Source organism: Leptonotus elevatus, chromosome 13 (genome assembly GCF_054856555.1).
Source record: "Leptonotus elevatus isolate MCC_2025b chromosome 13, RoL_Lele_1.0, whole genome shotgun sequence".
Lineage (NCBI taxonomy): Eukaryota > Metazoa > Chordata > Actinopteri > Syngnathiformes > Syngnathidae > Leptonotus > Leptonotus elevatus.
In genome coordinates this window covers 7,984,057-7,996,771 of record NC_141251.1, presented here as the reverse complement: position 1 = coordinate 7,996,771, position 12,715 = coordinate 7,984,057, and the positions used below count along the sequence as shown (strand labels likewise).

The following is a 12,715-nucleotide window of genomic DNA, read 5'->3' as shown; positions in this document are numbered from 1 at the left end:
CCACCTCTGGAAACCAGGTGAAATAACAAGACAAGGTAAAAACCTCCCAAACACTTGATGATGCACAACGATACTTAATTGTTCACTATTAAACTTGGACACAATGACCATTCCTCCCTCAAAGTGTTCGAGGCAAATGTAAACAACAAAGATGGCTAATTCCAATAAATTGTTTGTTGTTCTAGTTAACGCAGTCTCTCCAAATCACCTTGTGTCACGTGAACATATGTCTTGTATTTACATTTGTCTTGAACGTTTTGAGGTCACACAATCCGAGTGGGATTCTTCCGATTTCCCAACTTCCTTGAATGCGGCATTTTCCTCGGTGAAAGCGGTGGGCCGCTGTGATTTGATTTGTGAGGATTATTTTGATTTGAAAATGTGATGAAACGTTGTTTGACTACTATAAGAATATGCCCGGTTTGTATGCTAGCGTTGCGGGAATATCAGCAATGAATTAATGTTTTCTTTGCTTTGTCAAAATACCTTTGAACCCTTGAAAATGTAGGAGCTCTGCATAGAATATGAAGGTCATTTAAATCATTTATTGGGGGGGTACAACATTTCACCTTTGGTATTTTTATGTCAAATCCAGTTTTCATGTAAAACTTCTAACTATTTCTGAACCTAACTGCGTAAATTCCCTTTTAATCGTTAAACTGTCCTTCTTGAGATATGTCAGATTGAACGACGTCACTTTCTGTGCTCTTTCTTGTTACGGCACTGCCATCGCGTGTTAGTTGAATGTTACTGCAACTGGTCTCTGAAACATAACAAACAGGTGGGTGCCCATAAATTCATACATTTGACAGACGGTGGTGATGTAGTCTGTCAGTGGATCACATACTGCAATTACATGCTCATCAGTGCTCGGGTGAAAACAGAATTGTGATTATAAAAGGACCTTGATCAGCTTTTTCCTCAGAGCGTACACAAAAGGCAAAGTTAATTGGGATATATGGCCGACACCGATACTGTATTGATATCAGGTCGCATATATAATTTTTAGTGGTAAGATCAGTTTGTTTTCGAAAAACAGGTTTGTGGCAATTTTATTTATTTTTCTTTACTATTTCTGTAATTTTATAAATGACACAAATTCAGCCTTGAGATTAATTTTACATTTTAAATTCAATTGCAGAGATGTATTCTAGTCAATAAATGGAGAAACCAACAAGGCTTGTCTTGGTTATTACTATTAGAAGGAGCGAGGTTAACAGGAGTAGGCTACAATCTGCAAATTCTCTGAGGAGCTCCAGTCATCTCACCTTCAAATGCATTGAAATAGTGAATACTGCCACCTGTTGTTCAAATGGACATATGACAGGCAGTGCCAGATTAGATCCAATTTTATTGTCTATGCACACAGTACAAGTACAGACGCAGCAAAATGCAGTTTTTAAAAGTTACAGGAGTGCAAAAAAAGCAAACAGAAAGTACACACCGTGTATATGGATAACAGAGTAGAGTATGTAAAGAAATATTTTTTGGTACAGTGGTTGAATAGTTAACACATCCGCCTCACAGATCTGATGTTGTGGTTTCAAATCCAGCTCCAGCCTTCTTGTGTGGAGTTCTTGCGTGAATTTTCTCTGGTTTTATTCCAACAACAACAAAGATTTATCAGTTTCTCGGGTGTTAATATTAAGCACTCAGCTCATCTTTTGTCAGTTGAGTCTTGGATGAAAGTTGCTCCAAAGAGCTGTCATCAAATGAACGAAAATAGAGTAAAACGCTTACTGAAGGTTTCTCTTGCAAAATATCAAGAAACCGACTGATTTCTTGCCTTTTATTTGGATAAGGACAAATTTTCTTTCTGCATATTTTAGGTAGATTTTTTTCAAGTGTTTGAAAAAGAAACATATTTGTAAATACATATCATCTTTATTGGAAATAGGTAGCATAACTTAACACATTTTCACTTTTAAGTGTAAACAATTTTTTGCTAGCTTACAAACTGAAAAGCTCATCATTGAACAACAAGTTCGCACAACTTGGAAAAATGCAAATCATTTGTTAAAATCATAAGTGCAAATATTCTTACAGGTGATATGCACATTATAATCAAAATATATAAAAGAAACAAAGGTTGAACAATTCCACAGGATGTATTTAACCAAAACAATGTAAAGCACAAGAATCTATCATTTTGATTGTTGATCGATTGTACTATTGAGAAATATTCCCACACGGGTCGTTTTGAAAAGGTGCCAAATTACGACCAAGTGTTACGTGTTTTAGTTTAGCGACCTCTATCGGCCATGTTGAATAGTGCCAAAAGCAACCTCACTGACTGTGCCTTTTCCTAATCTCAACCATTAGTGTCCCTTGTAAAGACGTAAAGCCTCATCCTAACACCAACCATTAACCAACAGCATTAACCAAAAGACACTAAAAATCATTACCGGCCTGTTAATTCAGTAGGATAAACGTTCGTCTTCTAAACAGACGGGCAGGGTTCAAGTCCAACTTTTGGATTTTTTGCGCTATTCATCATGGCCGATAGAGGTCGCTAAACTACAATTAGTGACACTTGGTCGTATTTTGGTGCATTGTTGGAGGACTTGTTGGTACTATGAACATGCATAACACGATAATAAAATTCAAGTCATTTATTCATCTCAGTAACAAAAACAATAAACAATGACAGTAAAAAAAAAAGCTTGGTGCTAAAACAAAATGCACATGAATTACAAAAGTGGATGGAGCTGCAGCGGAAGGAAGGAAGTCTACAGGTTTAAATGCAAAAAAAAAAAAGGCTCTTACCTGCAAAAGGGAGAATATACCCCGAAAGCCAATACCGCAGCATCTTCTTTCCGCCGAAGCTGCATGTAAATACGCAATGAGGCAAATGCTTGCAGATAGAGTAGCAAGATGCCCAGAAGACTCTTGAATATCACTTTGGTGTATTTTCTGCATGCCCCAAAGTGATACATGCACACTTTATTTTTAATTGTTATTTCTTTTTACTTTACTCATGCGTCTACGTAAATTGGCATCCCAAAGGAGGCTCTGATATTTCCAGACATTTTAACTCATTCACTGCCATCGACGGCTATAGACGTCAAAAATTCATTTGAACTATTTCTATTAGTTTAACAGTTTTTCCAACTTTTGTTAGCAAGAGTATGAAAACCTAGATTTTTTAAAAATTGTATTAGAACAGAAATAAAAATTGTGATTAATCGTGAGTTAACTAGTGAAGTCATGCGATTAATTATGATTAAAAAAAAGAAGAAAAAAAGATTATTAAAAATTAGGGGCATCAGGCGATAAAAATTTATAATTGTAATTAATCGCTTCACGAGTTAACTCAAGATTAAGCACAAATTTTATATATGTTCTAAATGTACAAAAAAAATCTAGGTTTTCATACTCTTGTTAACAATTATTTTTATTTTTTTTAAACTAATAGAAATAGTTCAAATAATTTTTTTAAAGTCAATGGCAGTGAATGAGTTAATACTAATTATAATGCATCAGATTTATTTTGCACTTTTCTGTCCAATCAGATACTCAAAGACGCTTTACAATGGAACGAATACATTATTCATGCACTCACACATCCACACTGCGGTGGCGGTACTCTATACTCAAGTAGCCCCAGCTGCCCTGGGGCAGGCTGACGGAAGCGAGGCTGCCAGGGTGCGCCTACGGCCCCTCCGGTCTCCACTCCAATGACAAATGATGGGGATCGAACAGCCGACCTTCTGGTTACGAGCCTTTTAAACATCAGAGAGCCCTTGTGACTTACTTTTGTCCTCGTGACTGTTTCCGATGCTTATCATCTTGATGCAGAGGCGGTAGCAGTTTACGAGCCGCGTCTGGCTTAGCTTAAATGCCATCGTCATGACGGCCATGCCGGAAATGATGAAGAGTGAGGTGAGCATGAAAAAATTGGGATGATGAGGCACAATGTCTCCAAAACCAATAGTGGTGAGGGTGATAAAACAGAAGTAGTAAGGGTCGAATCCCTTCATTTCTGTCTCCCACACTGGCAAAATCAAACCTCCAAGAAAAATATACGCAAACACTATGAAAAGAATAAGCACAAAAGGCACATTCAGCGTTTCCATAGTATCTCCGATTCCTGTGAAGTCCCAAATGGCAAATCCTTTGGGCAACGGCGGCATTTGACCCAGTTCCGGGCAGGACATGCTCCTGAATCGGGGGCCCTTTCGCTGTAGATTCTCTTTGGCGAGAATCTTCTCAAAGATTTCCCGATTTCTTTGGAGCTGCATGGAATTGGACATCACATTCACCTGACTTTGCAACACTTCCCGGATGTCGAGTTGCTCGTGAAGCACAATGTCATGGCTGAAAACAGCGGCGCCGTCTTCCAAGGTCCGATGGTTTGGCTCCCGTTCTTCCTTGCGAGCCCTCAGCCGGCAACAACTGTGTGAGCGCAGGACTTTGAAGAAGGCGTGAATATGAACATACGCGTTGGTCAGCAGCGTGGCAAGGAAGTCTCCGATATCAAGCATGACTAAAAGCATGAGCGGAATGCCCACCATAGCGTACAAGACACACAGCACCTTACCAGGTAGGGTGACTGGATATATGGCCCCATAGCCTGCAAAGGAGGTGCAACACAATTAACACTACAAGTGTTAAACGCTCTCCACAAGAACACGCAAATATACAGCGCTGCAATGTAAAGAGGTTTTTAAAAAAGTATTTTAATGATATACTGTATTGTACACTAGGGCAGAAGACATTCGAACTATTTTACTGCCACACGTTATCCCCAAAACATTTGAGCTATTGTGTACTTTGACAACATAAACATGGTGGGTACCAAATGACAGATCGACACTATTGCCGACCAGGCCGTCCGGGCCACGGTTGCCAGATACTGTGTCAAATATTGTGTCAAATAATTTTTATTTTGCTGTAAAATCGGGAGATTAGCGGGAAAAATGACAGTTTTTCGCAAAATAAAAGCGATATTTCTATAAGTATTATAAGTACAATTTCGACCATTAGCTTATTCATAGCCATTGACGGCTATAGACCCCGAAAAATTCTTTGAACTATTTCTGTTAGTTTCACATTTTTTTTCCCCACTTTTGTTAACAAGAGTATGAAAATCTAGGAAAAAAATGATTGTACATTTAGACCAGATATAAAATTTGTGATTAATCATGAGTTAACTAGTGAAGTCATGCGATTAATTAAAAAATAATAATCTTTTTTCTTTTTGAAAAAAAAGCTTATAAAAAATTTGGTCGTCGGCGATCTTTTTTTTAAATTTGTAATTAATCGCATGACTTCAATAGTTAACTCATGATTAATCACAAATGTTATATCTGATCTAAATGTACAATCACTTTTTTCCTAGGTTTTCATACTCTTGTTAACAAAAGTGGAAAAAAATGTTAAACTAATAAAAATAGTTCAAATGAATTTTTGATGTCTATAGCCGTCAATGGCAGTGAATGAGTTAAAGAGCGTTGCACTTCTGAGACGTAATTCTCGTAACGTCCCGTCTCGCGAGATTTTGTAATTCTTGTAGGAGGTACTCATGTTGTTTGTTTACGGAAGATGGATTCCCGGAGTTTTTACGATTCCTTTTAAAAACATCTCTCGGGATCGGGCATTTGGTGTTGCGTGTGCGCTTACAACTCGTGTATGCTATGGTCACATGACTACTGGAAATGCAAAAAAAAAAAGTGTTTCCATTACACTTTTGCAAAATAATTCGAGTGCGACACGTCTCAAAAACCTCCTCATGAGATCGTAAAAACGTTTTTGCAGTATAAGAATTTTCTCGAAATTTCTGTGTTTCCTTTTGCGCAACGTGCATTTTGCACAAATCTGAGGGTAATGGAAACACATCTGGATGCGGGATATAGGGTTGGAATTCGGGGGTCAAACATGGTCTTGCAGGTTTGAGATGTTTCCCTCCTCCTACACACCTGATTTAATATTGTCAGATCATCAGCAAGCTCTGCATAACCCTGATACCGACGCTGTTCATTGGAATCAAGTGTGTTGGAGGAGGGAAAGTTCTTGAACCCACAGGACTCCGGCCCTCGAGGACCGATAATGTCCACCCCTTTTTATGGAAAGCCTCCAGCAGCTTCCTTCCCGCATGTCTCCTCTTGAGCACTATGACAAAATCAACTATCAGATGAGAAATGCTAAGTAAAAGATTCCATTAACTGATTTCAAACCTCCACTTTCATACGGGAGATAATTATCTAGTTGAAGCAGTGCACTGAAATGATTTGTGTTGCAGCTTTAATCGCGCGATGTTGCTCGTGAAGAGCTAAATCATTTTCCAACCATCAACAAGAGGAAGGAAATGGGCCTTTAACCCCTAGCTTGCTCTCATAAGCTTTTTGTGGTGACGTGGAAACATTATTCTCTCCTGTTTGAGTTGTTGGCCATTAGCACCATTAGCTGACTTAGTTACTCATTCTAACAGCAGACTGATGACACAAATGTACTTTTAATGCATGCAGTCATGCCAAAAGAAGCAAAAACTGCAATAAATCAGTAAAAAAAAGAAAAGAAAGAAAGACAACAAGTTTCAATATTGAACTTATGGAGATTCATTTTTTACAGTAGTGTGCAGCAGGGTGACCAAACGTCCTCTTTTGGGAGGGCAGCCCATTTTCTTACGTGCTGTTCGAGCGTCCGGAGGTTTCATAAATTCCTGAAAATGTCCGTTTGGCATTGTGTGAATAATAAGAGGTGAAATACACTGTGTAACTGCGACTGGTACCACAATTTCAAAGCCGGGGCAAGTGTCCTCTTTTTTTTTTGGGGGGGGGGGGGGGTTAATATGGTCACCCTAATTAAACTGCACAAAGTTATACAGTCATTTAAAAAAAATACCACAATGGGATTAAGTTATAAATAAGTATTAAATATTATTTGGTTTCCGTTCAGGTACTCCCGAGTCTTTTTAGACTAGCTATTGCTATTGCTTAGCCATGGCCGTTGCTGAGATTTTGGGGTATTAAATAATAATGATAATCGGTTCAATGTCATGATGAAGGCAGTTTAGTTTTGTTTGAGCTGACTTTAAATTGTATGAAAATATTGTTGGCCATATTTATATTGCACATTATACAAACATCATCATAAACAGTTGGGGGATGCACACCGTATACGACTGTGACTATACCATTCGTAGGAATGAATCATTTTAGGCTTATCCATTTGCAAGCACTCACCAACCGTTGTGAAGACTGTGCACACGAAGAACATGGATCCAAAGAAAGTCCAGCTGTCAGGATGTTGGAGCCATACCGTCTGAAAACCGTCTTTCATTTTATGATCCAAATCCTCCACCATGTTTTGGTGGCTGTGCGGCGCGTTATCTATAGTTCAAACAGAAAACGGTTACGATCACTTAAGTGACAACCTAATAAAGCAATGACGTCCGTGATATGAATAGGACAAGTTAGTTAACCTGCAACAGAAGGCACAATTCACATCGTTACATTTGAGTCAGGATTAGAGACAATCAGTTGGCATCGTCAATAAATTCAAATGCAATCTCGGCATTATTTGCCAAACGTACTGGAGAGATTCTGGACATGCCGGATAATGTTCCCCAAGAAGCTGTGGTATTCCTGTTTGGCAGGGGGTGCTTTCCCTTCGACGTATTGGAACAAAAGCGCGCCCAGCACTGCGTAAACCACCAGAGACAGGCACAACATTACATGAGGAAGCAGCTTCCAAAACCACTCCGTGGACGCCTTGAGTGTGCCGATGGGGCCGGCGGCTTGCTTGTCCAGCGTAGATCTCATTTTTCCTCCCTCCTCCGTTGTCCTCTTCTGCTTTTCGCCGTCGCACCCAGTTGCCTTGATGCTCCACAAATGTGCTCTGGGTCTGCTTAGACGCACGCACGCACTCTACATCATAACACTGAGACCCCCCCAGGGGACGTCCACTATATACAGTAGCTTACCTACTGTAAGTGTTTTGCTTCCCGTAGATAGACCTGCTAGTGCATGGCAGATACACTTGGACCACTTAGAAAATCAACGCGGATGTCCAACCCCTCATTCAGATTGACATTATTCACTGTGAAAATGAAGTGTAAATGTTACATTCTGCCCTGCCTGGTAAATGTAAACAAAAGAAAATATTGCATCCGCACCATTTTCAGGATGAGCACCAATGTCTTCTTCTTTAGCTATTTGGCTCTTCATCCCCAACATAGTGTAGAAATTGGCTCTGTTTCTGTTTGTCATTTAATCCAGTTAACTAATCAAGAAAATGTAAGAAAACCTAAAAAATGCGAGCAAGTAGCAAGAATACGTCATCACATACCATTGGCCGTGCGCTTCAAAGGGGATGACATCAGTGCTAAAGATTAGTAAACACGATCTTCAAAGCTACTGTATGAGACATCACATTTGCATCATTGTTTTTTTTTACCTTTTTTTTTTTTTTTTAACACAATGTTTATATTGTATAATCCATTATATATTCGGTGGCAACGTAACACATATTTCTACAAAGTCGATATGTGCCATCAGTCGTCTAAACTAACAGAGCAGTGAAGTCATGATTTCAGAAAATATCTAAGCCAAACGTATCGTATTCAATGCAAGACATTTTTGTGCCCTCCATTTCACGAGTATAATAATTTGCACAGATAATCCACTAGAGGGCAGTATCACCCAGCAGATGGCTTTTCCAGCGACCTTGCTCGATCACCCCAATTGAGAAAGGAGCGACACCTATACTTAAAAATAATAGGAAATGTTCTTTCAGATTTTTGCTATGTCTGTTTATTTATAATATTTTTGACTGTTATCAATTTACAAATTGAAAGCATTGTGACCGGATGTATCAAATATGACACAAATCAAAAGTAATTTATTCATATTTGGTCCATCTCTTGATATTACTTTGTCCTATTCATTTTATATTCATATTTCATGAATGTTCCTCATTTTAAATAAATTAAAAAAAAGTGTTCCCTGCAATTGGCTGGCAATCAGTTCAGGGTGTACCCTGCCTACTTACTGCCTGAAACTAGCTGGGATAGGCTCCAGCACAAAAAGTCAGGACTCTTTGTACTTGTTTGGGCAATAGTGGAGTATGGATGATGTAGAAAAATCATTGCACCTTTAATAAGAAATATGTCTAAAAAAAAAAAAGCAGTGAAGGGAGCTCAACCATGCAGCGGGGTTATAATCTATTTTTAATATAGGTCAGAACAGGCTCTGTAAAAAAAGTTTTTAAACATCAACACAATTATTCAAATCCCCTTTTGAAAGCAGCAAGTGCAACAGGTGCTGTGGAAGATCTATATTTAGGCGGCAAGCCAGAACAAGAGAACAGCAGGGGACCCAAGACTTCCAAGTCTCCTGCTTCTGGCTTCATGTTAATAATCCAACGACAATCAAAGTGTTATACATTTAATTTGTATGCAATTACGCTGAATTTATGCACCGACAGCTTAGACTTGATGCTCATTTGCTTTTGTGGGTGGCGTTTTGGTTTGGAATAGCACTTTGTGAAAAAGCTGTCCGAAGCACTAATGGCTATTTAAGAGACTGCGTATTGATTCCATGAATTACATTTGACCAGCACTATACTATACTGTTTGACCAGTGTATTTCCGGACCCATATTACAGAATATTCTCGTGTCTTTTTTGTCCCTCAGAACCTCTTAAAACAGTTCAACCCCAGGGCCGGAGTCGCCTTTTGGGAATGCTCCCGTTGCACAACGCCAAAGTTTCGGCTCGATGGTCGAACAAAAGGAGCCACCTGGTTTGTTATTGTTTTGACACACTTTTATATCCCCTGCCGCGCACACTTTCTTTTTCCATGCTCGCGTCCGCACACTTCCAACACTTTTGACCACGGAGCGATAGCACACGTGTGACGTCACGCTCGGGTTCGTACCCGACACCCTCATCAGTATTTGACTCTACTGGAAAATAGGGGCAACAACCATTGTCCTGTCCATTATACAATTTTTTAAAACGTGAGGGTGAAATATACGGTTATTTTAACACTCAAATTTATATCATGCCCTTTTAACTCATTCATTGCCATTGACGACTATAGACGTCAAAAATTCATGTGAACTATTTCTACTAGTTTAACAATTTTTCATTTCATTTTTTATGAAAACCTTTTTTTTAATATACATTAATAACAGATATAAAATTATCATGCGATTAATTATGATTAAACGGCCCTTATTTTTTTTATATATATTTTTTAATCAGGCCCGTCAGGCGATTACATTTTTTAAAATTGTAATTAATCACATGACTTCACTAGTTAACTAACGATTAATCACAAATTTTATATCTGTTCTAAATTTACAATATTTTTTTTTTCTAGATTTTCATACTCTTGTTAGAAAAAGTGGATTTTTTTTATTCTAATAGAAATAGTTTATAGCCGTCAATTTATTTCTCTTTAACGCGTTGCCCCATTCACTGCAGTTGTGCTACGGAGCCCCGTCACAAAATTCATACTACTGACAGGTTGTTGGATGAAAGATTACACTGCTAAACTCCCCCCAAAATCTGGCCAGAATAAGCTTGTTATATATCATGACAATCAGGGATGGCGTAATGAAATAAGAGCCCAATTAAGTTTGGCTAACTGGATTTTGGAGTGTATTGGACATGTGAGCTAATAGATTTAGCTTCGCTGCTTGCCACGGCCTCGGGTCCTCTCGGTCTGTTTGCATGTCTGTACTGTTGGTATTCTTTGAGTAAACAAAGATTTCAACAAGGTCTAAGGTCTCTCTTATTTTGCGGCCAACATCCTTGCATGTATTGCCATGAAAGGGTATTGAGCGAATCAACTTGTTTCATCTGATGTCAGTGTTGAGTTATTCTGATGTCGTTGCAGCACATGCTTGGTAAATTCCATTTGTTAGGGCGATTCCCAGTGCACTGTGATGATCACAATTTATGTTAAACACTGAAATGGAATGTGCGTCTGTAAATGTATGGAATATTAATGATAGCTTATTCAAATGTTTGTTAACCGCCTTTATCTGCTTACCATCAGTTTTATTTTTTTTTCTTTCCTGGGGTTGGGGCTGGCATACTTGTTAACACAAACACCAGAGATAGTCACTGGTGCTCTGGACTCCACTCATCACTTTATTGGGCATGTGACAACATACCTCGGCAGCGAGTCAGAGAAATACATGGACTTGCCTCAGTCAACATATTTATTATTATTATTTTTTTTCCTCTTTATTTATTTTTTATTTATTTTATTTATATATATATATATTATTTTTTTTGTATGAGTATGTGTATGTGCGTGCATGTATTTATCAGTCAACATTTTTTAAACGTCACATACATATTGAATAAATGTACTCATTTGCTTTCCACAATGTTTATTTGATAGACTTTTAAACGCATGATAAACTAAAAAAAAAATTTGATTAGCCATAAAGATTTTTGTTTTAATATGAGGTTATTTATTTGGTACAACTTCTTTATTTTGGTTGGTGTCATGACTGACTATGAGCCTATTCCAATTGCTATCAATAAATAACAATAATGTTAAGATAGCGAATACAACGACAGAGAAACAAACAAAAAAGCAAGTATTAGTGGGATAGTTGTGTGACTGGGTTTGAGTCCTTTATGGAGGTCAGTTGCTATGATCCTTTATTTTGTCACAGTCTTGGGCATGGCCTGGTGTCTTACAGCATTGAGACTGGTTGCTCAGTGACTCTTTGTTTATCCCGTTCACTGCCTTTGAGTGACTTGAAGGACTTTTTACTCTGCCACTTCCGTGTCTTGTCTGCTTCTGGGTCCAAATTCCGCTCTTCGCGTCACAGGTCACACCGGCCAGTCATGAACCCAGCAGAGTCCGAGCGCATCCTAAATGGCGTTGTAGAATCTATGGAATGGCTTTCCACCACCATTGACTCACTGGTCGGCAACTTAACACCCGACACTTCCCCGCAGACCTCACAACCGGATCCAGTCTCTCGTTCAGGCCTGTCCGAGGAGCTTCAAGATCAGCTGTCCATTTGGGATGAGCCCCTCGAGCAATGAATCTCCCTAGTGATCACATAAGAGACCCGCCTTCCCTCATACCGCCACTCCTTAACTGGTTGTCCGGCCTTTTCCAATGATGCCTGCTGCGGCTGCAGAAGAACCCATGCAACACACGGAATCCGCCACTTCTACTCTGACCCCGGGAGCCAGCCTTTTGGTGAGGGACAGGAAAACCTCCTGAGAACCGTCTCCATTGAATTAAACTTGCCTGCCCCAACAACTGTCTATTTTCAGGTATGGGTAGATTGAGGGGCAGACAACAGAAGAAAGAGTTTGTGGCTCATGCTAATTTCACCATGTCCCAATTAGACTTGGACGGAACGCCTTTGATGGAAGCTTCCTTTAGACTGCTACACACTAAAGTACTTTCCCTCACCATTTGGAGTAACACAAGGCGCACATGAGTTTGAATTTTTTTTTTCTTCCTTTTTTCCCCTTGTTGTTATTGCGCGACCCTGGTTAACTAATTCACTGCCATTGACAGCTATAAACATCAAAAATTCATTTGAACTATTTCTATTAGTTTCACATTTGTTTCCACTTTTGTTTTCAAGAGTATGAAAACCAAAATTTTTTTATTGGTCATTTAGAACAGATATGAAATTTGTAAGCAATCGCGAGTTAACTACTAAAGCCATGCGATTAATTACAATTAAAACTTTAATCGCCTGACACCCTAAATTTTTAATATGTTCTT

The 12,715-nt window shown here is 38.9% G+C and overlaps 1 protein-coding gene across 4 annotated transcripts; it reads right to left on the bottom strand.

The window, feature by feature from the left end:
- Positions 1–1,986: 1,986 nt before the first annotated feature.
- kcnk18 (potassium channel, subfamily K, member 18) lies at positions 1,987–8,247 on the bottom strand. Of its 4 annotated transcripts, none has more exons than XR_015096931.1 (6): positions 8,117–8,247; positions 7,925–8,040; positions 7,535–7,845; positions 7,185–7,331; positions 2,532–4,573; positions 1,987–2,250 (listed from the first exon to the last, which is right to left on the bottom strand). XR_015096931.1 is itself a non-coding variant. In XM_086093388.1 (6 exons), exons 3-6 carry the CDS (start codon positions 7,761–7,763, stop codon positions 3,726–3,728), a joined length of 1,095 nt encoding a protein of 364 aa, XP_085949514.1. In that variant the 5' UTR covers positions 7,764–7,845; positions 7,925–8,040; positions 8,117–8,247; the 3' UTR covers positions 2,283–3,725. The 4 variants fall into 4 exon arrangements, 3 of the variants coding, with proteins under 3 accessions (XP_085949514.1, XP_085949511.1, XP_085949513.1); XM_086093388.1 differs by lacking the exon at positions 1,987–2,250 and having other exon boundaries at positions 2,283–4,411; positions 4,541–4,573; XM_086093385.1 differs by lacking the exon at positions 1,987–2,250 and having other exon boundaries at positions 2,283–4,573.
- Between the last annotated feature and the right edge of the window lie 4,468 nt (positions 8,248–12,715).